The 16,543-nt window shown below is 45.1% G+C and overlaps 2 protein-coding genes across 2 annotated transcripts; one reads left to right on the top strand and one right to left on the bottom strand.

Annotated features, from left to right (window-relative positions):
- Window positions 1-4,615: 4,615 nt before the first annotated feature.
- On the top strand, window positions 4,616-5,251 carry H6S33_010915 (uncharacterized protein; the record flags this gene model as incomplete). The annotated part of the gene is made up of 1 exon (XM_044842286.1): window positions 4,616-5,251. One exon carries the CDS (start codon window positions 4,616-4,618, stop codon window positions 5,249-5,251), a length of 636 nt encoding a protein of 211 aa, XP_044696845.1.
- A 6,068-nt stretch (window positions 5,252-11,319) lies between these two features.
- On the bottom strand, window positions 11,320-12,234 carry H6S33_010914 (uncharacterized protein; the record flags this gene model as incomplete). Its single annotated transcript, XM_044842285.1, has 4 exons — window positions 11,320-11,379; window positions 11,447-11,733; window positions 11,792-12,041; window positions 12,100-12,234. 4 exons carry the CDS (start codon window positions 12,232-12,234, stop codon window positions 11,320-11,322), a joined length of 732 nt encoding a protein of 243 aa, XP_044696844.1.
- Between the last annotated feature and the right edge of the window lie 4,309 nt (window positions 12,235-16,543).

Genomic DNA, 16,543 nt, shown 5'->3' with positions numbered 1-16,543 from the left:
ATTTGTAGATCTAGATCTGACTCTATATACGTGCATGCCAATGTTCTTGTGGTAATACTGTGACCTATGCATGGGTCGATCCCGCTTCGTACCTCATGTCCTAGCGGCAGGCCTTTGGTGGAGGTCCTACATAGAGTACATGACGTGTCCCTATCGACTCTCCTAGTACATGTTCAATCAAATCTTCCAATAAGGTACATGTATTATATTGATGTGCACTATCGTATCATATATGTATGGGCCACTCTACACCCTAAATCTTCAGAAACCAAGTATTCACAGTTAGTTTAAAATAATATATCGCAAACCTGCTAGTTTTGAAGTCTTTAGATGAGAAGCACATAAGGCGGATCACTATAGTAATACTGGATACAAACAAATGCGGGACAGAGCACCCTATCATAGATATCTCAATTACTATTGTTATGATTGTAGCACTAGTGCGGTATTCGATCCTATGGCCTTCTTTTGCATCCAGTAGTTTCATAGTTTGACTTACCTATTTCCATGAATATTGATGGACGTTGAAAACGAATGCGCAATAACCCTGGCCCAAGCTGAGCATGATATAAACAGTATGAAACAGGACCATACTGTGTTTGAATGGGTACTATTTTGACTTCGGCGAAACTACCGTATTATCTGTTAAACAGGAGCATTTGAGCCTCTAAAACAGCCAGGTTTTTGGTGCTGTAGCACCTTCATTATCGACCATTTGGATTGATACAGTTGATACACATATTGGTGCGGATTATCCCATATTCAATTCGTTCTATACCATGAGTCAAAAGGGCTACTTTCTCGTACTACTATAGTAACGTCCTATTTGTCATTGCTGCAGTGGTGAAGCATTTCTATTCCCATTCGTCAGGAGAGGCCTAGATTGTTAACTTTGACCAGTATTAATTGTACCTCCTATAACCCTGAGCGAAGTGAAAGGTGCTCTATATATGGGGGGTAAGAGCTTATCACTTAGACGGTCAGTTCAACTGCCAATATATTACCGAACCTAATATAATTGATGTACTCTAATAAAATTTAAAGTTGTCAGCGCTCACTCTAGATCTCTTTAAGTTTATTAGCACACGCCAGATTTGTAGAGAGACATATCACTATAATGATAGAACGAACATGAACAGAGTTTATCAGAGCACATTAACTATACCATGCTCGGTAATACATTGGGATTTGGACTGAATGCCCAATGCAAGGGGATATCTCTCTCAACGGCCCCACAACGGAGAAGAAATATCAAACTCTCGAATGATTAGAATATGCGCCTGCGCAGCATTCTGTCCTTCCAACCTGTGATACCGGACACGAGGCGCCGCTTAAAGCGACTAGTCTGATTGTGAAGGAAAGAGCTCGAGTGTATATATATATATGGTACCTAAAAATGGACTTATTAGTATCAAGACTTCTTCATAGGATAGATTATTAGAGGATATAACGTTTTGTAGACCTAATTCGTCCATTTAATTATTTTACAAGCATTTCTATAGCTAGAAATAGCTATATAGTTGCACTTAAGTTACCATGTAATTGGAACTTAATAACTCGGATCCTTTGCTGTCTCGTACGCGTACGCGCATGACATTCTCTTGAGGTTTGTCTTTCTTACAGAAAAATGGTGAATACCTGCGATCGCGTACGGAATTATGGAGATCTTGGCAATCTGGCATATCGAGCGACAGTACGTACATGTAATGTTTTATAGGGTTCAAGCCCATCTAAAGCTCGATCGATCGAGTCCAACTCGAGCCGGTTTTTCTCGTGTCTAGTACTGAAAGGGGTAAGAAATCGAGTTTGCGCCAGCGAGTCGATTTTTGGAGTGGACATATACATTCTTTGTTTGCAAATGTGAAAAGAGAAGACCCCCCTCTCGACCTGGATCCCCACCCCCACAAGATAACAGAGCGCCGACTTCCTGTACCCCTAAACTTAGTTTCGTTTAGATCAAAAATCATACAGCTGATCGCTGATGGGCGGTTTGGCTGTAGAACAAGCTTGCACAGTTGATAAACTATGCGTGATATTTAGAAGGTTTATCATCTGTTTAAACCACCCAGCCACGGTCAGATTGACGGATAAGAGCTGTTTTCGAGCGGCCCATCGGGATCTGGGTGGCTGGGAACTCTCTATTTGGGCTGCGGTCTGGAAAAAGTACTTTGCTTAGAGATATTCACCACTCACATCCCTCTCACCCGAATAGTTGACATAGCAATAAGACACGATGGTTTACTTCGTAAGAACCGCGTTATATCTATACTCAACCAATTATCAACTGTCCGACTGAGGGGGCGATGTATGTACGTCCGGGAGAGTGTAGTCGCGTCGTCTAGTATTGTGCACCATATATAGTGATTACGAGACAACAGATGTCATAGTAAATTACACCTCAACGTGCAACTGCTAGGAGGAATCACAAAATGATAATCGCAAGACTGCAGTTTTACCGTCGCAATCAGAGGTCTTCACGGATCGCCGCCCATTTATGATATTGTAAACGCCCTCGTGAAAATTAAAATGAGGGTGCAGGCAGCTGAATGTCACCTTTAGGGGAATGATCGCCGGGCAGGGGTTCAGTTGAGCTTTCTCGCGCCTTTTCCTTAACGCTCATCGAGTTATCCACTTTAAACGTAGTACGTAAATCGTGATTTTAAGTATAACAAGGCATATCTGCGATTGATAACTAGATGGGTGGTGGTTGCCTACGCTCGCAAGACTTATTCAAAAGAGGCTTTCGTTCCTCAGCCTCACCATATACGAGTCTCCCTTTCACTCACAGTCAAAGATTCTAGTTTATCCATCAAGAGTGTCAGATCTGAGCTGAATATTTCCTAACAACTTTATCTTCTTCAACATCATAAAATTCAACCTTTGACTGCTGTTATATTTGTTGGTCTCCTACGATACATTGACAATGTTGATAGTAAGTGCAGAAATCATCAAGGCCCTTCCCTTGGAGGTATCGCTAACTCTGAGGACGACTAGTGCTTCTTCGCTTTCCAATGAACCGGGGGGTTTGCTCTATCAAGTTGTTGAAAGATAGATTGCAGACTTCAAGAATCCGTGATTTTTGCAGTCTATCTGAACATAGCGATAACAACAACCGAGCGAAGTAATTGAAGGTACTTCCAAGGGCCAATGAGTATCTAATGAACCTGATTGTCTACTCTGCCCAGCTACTGCTTCCAACTCATTGATTAGCCTACCGAGTTGTTTATCGGCTCACTCGGTCTCAAATTCTCACCTCGGATTGTAGAATTCGCGGAGGGTTACGGTGCTAGTAAATCGGGTTTTCATAAATATGTATGGTTATCCCTTCGTCCGTCGACAAGATCCTGTCCCCCTTATGCGCGCCGAAGTGGTTGCTAATGCTAACAAGAATTCAGTTATCTGAACCAATTCCTGGATAACCTCTCTTTCATTAGTATTGGTGATATATGTGTTTGTTTGGAAGGTTTTGGTAAACTAACGTGTCCCCCTATAAGGTATACCGTCCACCGGCCACTTACAATCCTTAAGAAAGTCCCGTACTGCGGCCTCACAACTACGGCCCCACAACCTCGTAACACCTATGCTTAAATTGGATCAAAGATGGGTACGGTCACAGTGACAGCCAAAGGCAAATCGAATAATAGTTGTTCCAACCAGAGTCGGACTACTAGGGGTAAGTGCGAAAGTGACGAGGACCTCTCGAATAGTCGATATATAAGAAAGGAAAAGCTATAATTTCTGTGCGTGGGGCCGCGGGATGTGTCGGGTGGTACTCAACCTATTCAAGCTGCCAGCAGGGGTTCCGCAACAGCTTCTCCAGAGAGATTTGTGATATTTGCAAAGACCTCAGCCATGCACCGCAGCGCGATCAGTCCCGTCCGGGTCAAATTCTCTTATCATAGGAACGTACGTATATGTGATATGCATTATTGGAAGAGTGCACGTTTCTTGGGTGCTTAATCGAAGGACCATATCATAGGAGGGTAGCGGTACCGCTGCAGCAGATCCGGGCCTCCGGGGTCAAGAGTTGGGCGGGTTTAATATCTGAAGGGATGCTCCTATTAATGGAACAAACTCTTTCGTTCTTTGAGGTAATGAAGAGGAGTTGACGCTTGAAACTCATGGGGGAGAACTAAGTCAGGACGCCGACCCTTACCAAATCCCTTTGTCGAAGGGATCGGAGGTTCAACCCGATCTTTGCTTCCGGCATCGCATACCACTTTTTATTTAGATAAAATGACAATAAAAGATTTGCCCCACTCAGACCTATATCGTCTACACCTCTGGCAGCCAGGATTCGACATCGTGCATGCAGCGCAGCTGCCGCGCAGGGTATGATGTAGGGAACCTACAAATGGCTTGGCAACTCAGCTAATCTTGAAAATGTGAACTTACTGAGCTTAATTCTACCGATCGCGATGTGGTTGCGGAAAATTAAGAGGGTTTCAGCGTTGGAGGGGGAATAGGAGTATGATTAAAGAGCGGTTGATCATGGATACATATCCAACAATCCCGCCACCTAGCTCCCGCCAGAATCCTTCAGGAGATCATACTTTTGGTCTTTGACTTACTATCTCCATATACGAAACGTGCGAGAAATATCATGAGCTTTCACATGTCTCCTACCTTTCTCTCTAATACTCATGCCCAGCAGAGTACATACCAATCATTTCAACAATACAATACATTTATCACCCACGATGATGCGGGTACATCCCACACCAAGCATCCGTCACCGGGCCGGTTTTTCGAATCCGCTGCTGCGTTCCAAGCTGAGCAGCACCCTCGAGACCTGTTTAATATTCCAAATCATCATTCAGACTCCATCGACCCTCATCTTTTGGAAATGCCGTTCATGCAATTTAATCTCGACGGGAGAGCGCCTCCACAAAACCAACTCCATGGCACAGAACCTGAGCGCCCTATCATTCCCGTCAATTCAGAACCACAAACCGAAAAGCCCCCTCGTTCTCCCAAAGACTATTCTTTACTATCGACGGGATACCTTGCAAAAAAGAATAAAGATGGGAATCTTGATTGTTTTGAGGATTGTGAACTACGTCGCTATGGTAAACGTGGGTTTACTAGAAGGAGCAATCTCTTGACTCATTTGAGAAGTTGTCACTTGCAAGATATTCCAAGGAACGATAAAATCAAAACTCGCAATAAAGGTCAACGCCCAAGGAGGCTGGGAAGAGGATGTTCGAAGTCTATCAAGCGGCATAAGATCAGAAATATCCGAGATATATGAGCTCGGTCTCAATTCTAGAGTAACAGCATCCTAAGAATCACCTCTTGTTGCCTGGATCTGGAAAGTGACTTTCCAGAAAGAATCTTCGTGTTTGAATACTTTTAAATCCTTCTCTACACTAAGTACCCATCTCTCTTATTTCTCTTATTTCAGTTTAACTTTCCATTACTCCTATTTCAATGATGACTCACGACCTTATGACTACATGTATATCATGATACTATATGTGCTTTCTACCATACCCATATCTCTTATGTTGACTAAAATCTCTCTTTACTCTAGTTGTTTCATGACTTATGATCTTATGACTACATGTACATCATGATTATACTCCAAAAACCCGAGTAATATTTTCTCACAACGAGAACCTTTCCTTGCTTACTATTTTGGTACATGTCTACTCTTATGAATATATTCAATTTTCTTCGCTCGTCGAATGTGTACTTACGTATGTGAATTCAATATACTAGTGCAGGCCGGAGAAGTACATGTAGGTAGGAGTTTGGAGATTTTGTCTCAGATACAGCCAAAAGAATATCAACGCGTGGGGTGTCCTGAATCTCGACTGTAACTCACAAAGATAATAAAACAATATAATATTGATGTGTACTACATACCCACAAAAATCACTAACAAAAGCAACGCACATAAACATCGAATCAGTTGACTCAAATCTATCTATAGCAAAAGACACATTTACCACTCACGTACTAGGACACCCTCTCATAGGATCATGATCATGTGGGGATTTAGTGATGGTTGGTTGATATATAAAAGGCGTAGAGGTAAGTTCAATCCCTTCAATGCCTTATGTATGCTAACTAATTAATTAGCTCGGTCAATCATAGGCTTTCAAACATATGCTGGCCACTTTATGTACAGGTGAGAACCGTTCTTCTACGGGGTGCTATGAGCTAGATATCGAGATTTCTAATTATGTATATATGCTTAGAATAAATTTATATATATCAGGAAATAGTGTTTAAACTAATCTTGGTATGATTTATCACATTAATATGCCAATTAATTCCAGGTAATACCTATAGCTATTCAAAGCCGCTACGCGGCCTATTCTCTCAACTTTACCCAGGAGTTGGAGGACTCAGACTACTACACGGCCTGAGTCCTCTCTTAACGGGCAAAGACCACGCTCATAATTATAAGTATATTCACTGTCGATCTACTCTATGGCCAAGCAAATCGATTGCAAAACGCTCATAGCGCCAATTACCAAGTGAAACAGTACACCCCCCTGAAGTGAAACAGAAACCGCAAAATATACCAATCAAATCATTAATTAAAAGCGCACATTTCATATGGCCTATGTATATGTGTGCTTGTACTCATTAGATACATAAGTATATATATATAACATAGATATTGATAGTACTTGTAGGATATACTGAAAACCCCAATTCCTCAGACAGCCGCAGTCCCCGCAGACCCAATCTCCCCGCGAAAGAATATTTTAGGGAGTAGAAGTATTATCTAGACCGATTGCTCCCCCTGTTTTTGAAATCAGGGCACCGCTGAGCATGAGCGCGCCTATAGCTATAGCTAGCTAGTACTTATAACTGAATTAATTCAATACATTTTGCAGTCTGCGTTGCGTGCATTTGCGCATCTTATGGTATTTTAATGCGAGTAAGCCTTGTTTGTCCTCGAACATGAGCTCGTATTTGGAGGCTTTTCTGAGTTGATTGGCCGGCGAGTGCGCTTTTTACTCACATATAGAGTAGACCTTCACATCGACATTTACATCGACATCGGCAAAAAACGGTAACGCTGACAATTATGTACATACGTAAAACGTATACGTAAAAAGCGAATTGCCTGTAACTAATGTATTCAACAGTCACAAGATCACGGGAATCATAAAAAGTAATGAACCAAAATGTACATACCTGCGGCAGACATTAATGAGATAGTAATAATGAGCTGATGACTAGATCAGCTTTCTTCCCCATATATCGCGCCTGCTAGTCGTTAACTACATGTATGTTGCCCCCTGCTGGAAAAACTCACGTGCTCAATAATTTACCTGCCTAGGAAGACAATTACAGTATATCGATTGGCCGTCTTATACTTCAGCTCACACTTAATAGTAAGAATTAATTCTTTCTCGATCATTTTTTATATAAGGGATGAGCCCAATCTCTTTGTGTTGATATGACTTCCATTACTACTGTACTTTACTCAGCCCCATGACGTTAAGGTAGCTGGGTATATCATCTTTAACATCCTGCGTTTATTGGTGTATTCCGGCCCCATGCATGTGGCCATTATTACTGTAAAATCTCGCCAACATTGATTTTGGGTTTGGTCCAAATATATTTACCGAGTGAAATCTCAGAGATCTATGCAATTTCTCTCGACTCTCGGCACTCTATCCCTCAGTCTGTCAGTAAAATGCTGACCAACCTTCAAAAAAAGAAAATCTGGTGTGGCTTTACTAACAGATCTTGTTATCTCTCTTATCAAATAATAAATCTCCCATACACACTGACTTCCCCTATTGTCGCGGGGTCATCATTGACGAACTAAGTACTAAGGGATAATCAATGAGCTAATAATACCTTCTCAGCCTTGCACGGAGATCGATGCCTTCCCGGAAGCCTAAAACAGAAAATATGATCACTGATCTAATGATTCTCTAATTTGCTCTTCTCCGCCGATCAACATCGATGCTAGGGATCCGGATGGGGTTTTCCGGTAGCTGAGGGCCCGGGGAAAGGGCGTTTCTGCGAAATAATTTAGTCAATTCTTTGGGTTGTGAGTTATACTTTCAGGTGGGACGGGATTTAGAGTGGGGCAGTGGATGGAAAACTCCGTAGGCAACGCTTATCTGAGATTATTGTAGAAGAATAGGCGGATCCGCAGTCCTATTGGCCCAATATTCAGCCATCGAAATCTTTAAAAGTCTTGTTGAATGTTTCTTTTTCACAACTGAGTCGTTGAATATGCACCATCAACTGAGCTCAAACTTAGAGGTACTTTGTATACGTATGTAGATATGCACAGTGTATACGAAACGTAATTAAAGTGGCCCGGTTGTGTAACAGAACAGGTTCGATACTACATGTAGGTATGGACTGAGCGCACTTTCGCATCAATGTATCTCGACTTGTAGCATGCAGAGTTTTTCAGCTCTGGAAGTACCATCTCCTGATTGCGTGGGTCAACTATTATGAATGCCCTTAGCACATTGGGGAATTATGAGTTTTGAGTCACCCTTTCCACTTAAGAGCAAGATAAGTCATAGAGCTGTCAGCGTATTTTTGGTCTCACTCCTCTGTGCATTTCTCAGCATGCTCGGCCACCAGTACAACTGCACCTCTAGCTCTGGAAGGCTTCCATGGAGTTTACTTACTCAATATACAAGAGCGTGACTAAGAACAATTCTCTCCTGGTGATATTTCTCTGGCAAAGGTCACAGACCCACATATGGCCAACTTCACTGCCAGCGCGAAGCTGTAGGTGCGCAACTCCAATGACGTTACTAATCCTCGCCGGCATATCTGGAAAGAGAAGGGCAAGATTGCAGGGAAATATATTATAGTTACAGCCTTGACCTCTCTGGTAGCTGCGAAGCCATCTTCATCTCCTATTCTAATAACACGTTGTGGTATACAGGCACAGTCACATCTCTACCGGCAATCCAGGTACACACAAAGTAGCGGCGGAACCAATAAGTCGGCGAAGTGGCATCTATGGGAGAGATATCCGGATCACTACCAGGGTGATCTGAGAACGCGAAGAAGTTGTCGTCTACATGTTATGTGCTATCCTTACGCACACCAATACCCAGGGCTTGATTTAACCAGCACGAACTGCCCCGAGATATCTCTTTCTCTTGCGGATGATGCCGAGACTAAGTTGGTAATAGGTGAAGGGATGGAAACCTAAATCTTGCTGGGAAACCTCCGGAGCCGCTTCATTATGAGGTGGTTTGTTGAGTGCCAATTTTCTTCCATATTCGGGCAAAAGCTTATCCAACTAGCCCTGGCTTCGATCCGATCAACGTCCCTTGACGGAACATATGATAACTGCCTTCGCGGTAGCTCTGGGGAGGCGAAGAGGGCATCGTGAATACCTTTTGCTGAACGTGGCTGGCTGAATTGTGAGGTCTTAGGGGCGGATGGCGAGTATGAATATGGGTACAGCTTAACCTACTCCCCTCTGCTGAGTGACTTGACTACGTACTCCGCAATTTTCGTTCACAGACACTCACCAGCATAAACAACTCGAAATCGCATCTTGTGCAGTTGCTAAATACAGCATACCGAAGCCAGAAGGAATACCGGCCCACCGCACCAACCTAGAACCAAGCCCATTAGTTTCTACGAACCCACATTTAGGAACTAGGAGGTTTTATTATTCTCACATGCGGGACAGATATTCGGATAGTCTCATCTCGCTACCGACCTTTACTGGAGCTAAGTGGGTGCAGAGTCCACTTCTTTCGGCCAGGCAAGTGAAAAGATCCGAGTGGTGGAAAAGGATATAGAGAACTGTCTTTTCTTTGTCCACCTAACCGCACCTTTATCTTTCCTTTTTTTTCCCCTCTTTATTTCTTTGCACTGAAAGTCTTCTCGGGGGTCTTTCAGTAGCATGGCTAAAGATGATGAGAAGCCTGAGTTGTGGTCTCTTTGTCTGCAAATCACTTTTATATTGTTTTGTTTTATCTTTTGACTTTATCCTCTTTAATTTCCTGTAACATGTATACTACATCTATTTATGATGATCGACAATGCTCTGAATATCTCAATTGATCTGGGGGTGACAAAGCATAACTGCTTGAAGTTTATTTGATATTTTCAATCAGCCAACTTGAGCCGGTGACTCGATGATCTTCAGCTGAGCTATCGCTCCGCGTTGTTCCTCCGTGTATCCTCTAAGGTTACAGTCCCGATGAATCATGTCGATAGCTACCATGCCGGGCTCCGAAGATGCCAGATAATCATAGGGTATCACTCGATTCCATAGGCCGCTACTTATTGGATATTTGGCTTTTAAATGATATCAAGCCCGCACAGGCCAGCTGTTCAAGCCTGTGGTGCTGGCACCTGTCATTGCCATGTCGACACTTATCCAATCCATGACTACATGTATGCATGCAGCTAGTTAGACTCTTTGTGATTGTTGATTAAAAGGTTAAGCCGCTTAACTACGTAGCTACTGGTCTTCTCTTACTACCTTTTTTTCAACACCACTTTTACACCCATGAACCACTCCTTTTGGTGGGGATGTCAGGTCAGGCTTTTACTTTCTTGATCCCGAGGCAGATACAACCATCCAAGTTACCCGAGGCAACATGACGCAGCCGAGAGATACACACACCACCCTCTTCGCGTGTGGGCCGCATTACAACTGCTATACTCAAAGAGTACTGAGGTACAGGCCCTTACACATATATGGAGTTGAATAATTGTCTCGTTTGACGCTACGGTCTTCTCCTGATGCACGTGGTGAGGTTGAATTCATGGAGTATCACTCGCTCATTGTTGTCGGCTTGGGCGCTGGTTCATGGGAGAGATTATGTACATAATCGTGCCCGGGGTTGCGGTTCAATTATAGGTTCAGCTACATGCAGGGAGGATGGGCGGGCATAAGCCTGCCTTTGTGGTACCGTGGTTCTACAGGTACTTTCTGGAGATGTTGTGAGGAAACACGGTACACGAATGGTAAGACGGCTTGGATAACGTGCCCAGATGTTCTGTTGAACCTTTCTACACAACGAGGTGCGACAACAAAACAGTCTAGGGGCGAGACTACGTCCTACCCTATAGCTACACGCGTCTGCCTTGTATCATGGCTCGGGTTGCAACCGCAAGAACCACGGGTGACAATAGCCTTCCGGAAGCTATTTAACAACCTATGACTTTGGTTCCCTCGACGTTGTCGTTGTCCATCATATGTATGAGCCCCACAATAACATTCATGGTCTTATCAAATAGTGATTGTCTTCATTTTAACTAACAGAACCAGCCTATAGACATTATATACAATTTTATTCCTCCAAAACTCTGGCCCGATCTACTCATTTACCTGTTGCCTGACCTCTTGCTTTAACAAGTGAAAGGACGAGGACCAGGAATGGTGTAGCTAGTAACAACTGGCCAGTAGATCTAAAGCACCACACTCATTAGCGCCGTTCTGGCTGACTGACACTCAAGAGGAGATAGATCTACTCACGTTGATTGTGATTCCCGGGTCGCTACCAGCATAGGCTCCGGGGAACGACACAGTGGCCGGGCTAGCAGAGCCGCCACCAGTAACATTGATCTGCGCACACTCCATGTAGAACTGCGCACCGGGGTACGAGCTAGCGCCATGGAGGGCGATAAGCTCCGCACGGAGAAGGTAGTTTCCGGATGGGATGCACGACGGGATCGTGATATCGACCTTTCCCTTGTTGTTGACAAGACGGGTCACCGCCCAGACACCAGAGGAGTCGAGGCCGTCCTCGTAGATTTTGAACCCTACGAGAAAGAAATTAGCATGCTTTTATTTGCGCTGAGGGTGAAGGATGAAGGTTACATTTGAGGCCTGTAACGGTGGTAGTGAGCGCAGAGTCTACCTTTGCAAGGTAGACCATGACGGGCCCGAGATGACCAGCCGAGATCGGGTCGTCTGAGTCAGTGGCGTCGGCACCGGCGAGGGTGTGGTGCCATTCAGTGGTTACCTTTCCACCGGCAGGGACGTTGATGATATCGGTGGGGAGGGGGGTACGGTAAGGGTTGATTCCACCGTTGCAGATGATGTCGTTGGAGGTAACATCACTGATTGGCTTGGAGGTAAGTTAGTACACAGCAAAGAACGAAGATAGGATAGAGACGTTAACATACCCCGTCGTAGGTAGGGACACGGATGCCGGTGGTGTGGCCAGCTGAAACGCCATTGACATATAGCTCCTGGAAGATGGTATGGGCGGAAGCAGTGCTGGCAAGAGCAGCTGCCAAAAGTGCAATTGAAGTCTTCATGGTTGTAAAAATGGCCCGGCCTCCTACAGGTTGAAATGAATGAGAGAAATGGTTGAAGAATGGGATGAGGTCCAATAATGCGTTTCTTTCGCTCTCTTTATATTGTTTTTTCTCCCTATATAATATACCCTGGTAAACTGTCAGTGTTGTCCTCCTCCCCTGCAAGAATCATATATATATTAACTTACTTCTTTAACGTAGGCGCTCAGATTCTCGTCGCGCGTAGAGCGCACATGGTACGCCGTCGCTCATTTCTATATTATTACCGAAGGATCAAAAGAATTTTCAAGGTTTCTCTATTTTCCCCACAGAGAACGGAGGTGTCGGCAGAAGATGCCATCCATACAGACGCCGTTTCAGTTTCTCCTTGGCCCGCTTGGCTGATGACAGTACCTTAAAGCTTGTTGTGTGGGGCTCGAATGCCGTTTCGGTAGCAGCAACCGTCGGTTTCTCGTCCCGACTTGAGTTCCATCTGCAGGAACAAGGTGTCGGGAATTGATAAGTGACAGGGGTATGTTTTATCCGACGGCCCTTGGTTACCGTACCGGCGCCATGGATATCTAATCTGTATATAGGAAACAACAGCCAAGGATGCTGATCTCGAGTTGATGAAATAGACGCTCGCGGAGAGGGGACCCCCGCAAAGCCCGGTCCTAGACAGTGGAGGTTGGAAGTAAAGTTGAGGGTCTGTGCTTTACTGTGAAAAGGGGTTCTAAACAGTCGATGATTATCACCTTATTTCTTCAACGACATGATCAGACTATTAGGGTAACTATGGCCGGCTACTATTATGGAGGGTATCTGCTACGTGTGGTTTACTATTTCGGTCCTCGACATCGGAGTCAGAAGATACCGAGCATACAGAAGCAGTTATAGAGCAATGGAAAATCTATTTCAACCGCAGCCTTTTGAGAGCCAGACAACCACACTCATAATAGGCGTGTGGCTCCGCATGGAAGCCGGGTCAATATTATCACAAGACAGTGCTATATATCCGCCTCAACAACGCTTTTTTACCCCACGGCCAACCCCGCTCAAGCACTCCTTGATCTCTTAGCCCGGCTATGGATCTCTTAGCTAGATGTGTGGCGCCTGCAAAGGTCGGCCTTCCGTTTCTTGGCCCAGGAGACTGACAGAATTTGCAATGCAAGCCGAGAGATTGATATGAGGGTTAGGGTTTTGCGACGTTAATGGTTTTCGCTGGTTTATTTTTTTTCCAAATGACTATCTGCAAGTAAGTGATATCTGCAGAGTACATTGCCTTAGAGATGAACCTTGCTGCACTTCTTTGCATCTAATCATTGGCATAACGAAATTTAGAGTGGGATAAAAAGTAACAACCTGCTTACTGATTCTATTATAGCTGTTTTTATATCGCAACCCAGCCTAATATGAATGGTCATCTTCGTGTCATTGACTGGAACCAATAGCTCCCCTGGTAGGCTGAAGTAACAGGCCCAGGTCTGCGTGTCACCAACCAACTACTCTCCCGGGAACCCCGGGGCACACATCCTAGATCTATATCTTCATCCTCAAAGACACAATATGCAATTACATGTATGCATGCACGTTCGCTCAATGCAGTACTTTCGTGTTTCCATTCACATGTAAGGTTGGGGTGACGCGGTGCACTATATAGGCTCTTTGGAAGGCTGTGGAAGCAGGAATATATTAATGATGACATTTTTTCCCTCTTCATTTCTGCTAGGTGCAGCTGGACGGCGACTTAAGCGGGGGAGGATCGAACTATATAGCTAACGGGTTGTACAGATTGTGGGGAAAAGCGGTGCGTGTGGGTGTTCATCTGGTTTAAATTTTGTCGGCGAGTTGTGTTCTTGATTATGTCCTTGAAATGAATATATAAGCGGGGGCGTTTTGTGGCTCCGACTTTTGTTTATGGTGTTTCTTGGGAGACGGTCCTCGTCTGCTTAGCTATAGAGTTGAGAGTCGAGTCGTTTTGTGTCTTGTATTGGCTATGTATAAGCAGCGATGATCTACGCCGGACCGAAAAATGGCAAATCGATGGTCCATAGCTAAGCGTCGATTATTTCAAACCCACTTTGCACCTTCCCCTTTGTTCGCACCGGTGAAGGAGAGGCGGCCGCGGGTCCCTAGATTCTGTAGGACAGTAATATGGCAGCGCCGGAACCCGTGCTGCTGGCTAGTGTTATACTCTGACTAAGCAGTGTTGGCGGGGTGCGAGTGATGAGTTGTGAATATGATTATGGTGAGAAAAGCACGAGGGTGGTGGATACATGGATCTTCTGGCGACATACATGTATCTCTTCCGTAGGATGTCTTTGAGTACGTACATGCACATATGTATACCTCCAGGTTCACAAGTCATTGTACGACAATGAAAACCGCTCTTTTCCACCTCTTCTTACCCACCGCACTTTTGAACGTGCTATGAAACCTCGCATAGTGTATGTTGGGAATATAGAAAAAACTATTCTAGAAGTTCAGACTACACAAAATATCAGTTTTTGTATAGCCGTGAAGAATTTTCGTGGGCAAATCTCAAATCACACCCATCCTGACATCTGGATCTAGCTACTTTCGGAACTGTTTCTTGGGCATTGATATGGGGTTTGTAACTTCAGGTAGTTGGAAATATATCTATCTGTCAATGTAGTACCAAGGATTTACCGGTGTTATTGCGTGACAACTATATTGGGCGAGGTGCTCTATACAGATCACATATATTTTCGGTCTTTGCTAAACACCGACCACCCCCCCCCCCCCCCCCCCCCACTTCCACTTATAGAGCGTCGATGCTCTTTTTCCTTGGGGGAGCTTCCTTGCTTCCTTCATCGCCACGGAGCTCACTACATGTAGTAAGACCCCGCAAAGTCATGGATGAAAAGGTCTGTTTGACAGGATACCAGTCTATGATTCGACATGCACAACACAAATCGTCCACCGCACATAGCACACCCACACCGCATGCTTATCATCTGCAGTGTAAGTGCGGGCCCACGCGCATGCGCTAGTGCCAACCAACTTCTACCATCGCTTGACCGTTGCCCGTTCTCTTGTAGTAGATACCGCGAATGCGGTTGTGTCGTCGCCTGCACCGGATTTTGTCCGTGAGCTTGTCAAGCGGGGATTCTTGTTTCTGTGTAGATATTAGCCCCTCCCTCCGGCATCCTACTGCCTCCGCTGTCGCGTCTCGACGCGGCTCCCCACTCGGCGTGCTGTGTGAGTGTTCGGTACTACCCCGGGGGCATGGAGCTCGGTCCGATATCGGAAGAGTCGCCGACGTGGAGGTTTCATCGGTGTAGGTAGGTGCTGAGTAGCGTTAGTCTTTCGGCATGAGTACCTAGGCCGAGGAGTTGTATGTAAATAGTTAGTGGGATTGGCCGGGCTGTAAGCTGCCAGTTAAGTTGGTGTTTGCTCCGATATGGGATCGGTGGGCTGTCGTCGCGTGAAGTGAGCATCTCAGGTTTTGACTCGCGAGGGAAGGATGGGTTGGGTTGAATCCGAATATCTGACGCGCGTGGATTGCTACACTGTGATGATAGCTCAGCGAAACTTGAGCCTCGTCACGTGCATGAGCTAATTACCGCAGCCGCATCACAAAACATGGGATTGAGCCTCATCCGCGGTTGCCAGCCCGCTGTCAGCTTAGTCTCGCGTTAGTGCGGGCTAGTTCCCAGCGTCGATCTCGAAACCGATAGCTTGCCGCTATCGTTATCATTACCAGGCGATGCGTGATCGGCGCCCCAGCGTTCGAATTCGGCGGAGAGTTACGGTTGGGCTCATGGGCTGGTGGGGTTGGTTGAGGGGTACCGGGTTCGGATAGGTTAGAGGAGGGCTCGCATCATCGTTGGGGGATTGGTTTTGAACAGATTGAGAGGTAAGGAAGACCTCTTGATACCACGATTCAGAGCTACAAAAGGCTGACAGCTAAGATCTAGTCCTCACCCTAATACATAGGTAGCAGATAGCTGTGCAGTACAGCGTCACAGTCGAATCCTCCCGGGTTTCTAGACCCAACCACCAGTTCGGACTTATGTACTATATTCTTTCCCAATTTCAAGAGACCACTAGTACTATATATTTACACTGATATAAAGTTCCTCTGTAGTAGCCCTCCTCATAACCCGCAATACCGAACCTGGAGGCCTGATCTTTTCTCTTCGCTATATAGGACTGAATACACGAGAAGATTTCAACACCGTAGGGTGTGGTAACAGTTCTCCGAACTTATATGCTGTTTACACTCCAACAGCCTCTCGGCCCCGGGAGCTAGAGACTGACCCCCAATCCTCTACATTCGGCATATCTAGACCATACGCCAGCTGTC

Source organism: Morchella sextelata (genome assembly GCF_020137385.1).
Source record: "Morchella sextelata strain SCLS chromosome Unknown scls_5, whole genome shotgun sequence".
NCBI classification, from domain to species: Eukaryota; Fungi; Ascomycota; class Pezizomycetes; order Pezizales; family Morchellaceae; genus Morchella; species Morchella sextelata.
The sequence above is the reverse complement of the archived record's forward strand: the minus strand, read 5'-3'. Positions and strand labels throughout refer to the sequence as shown.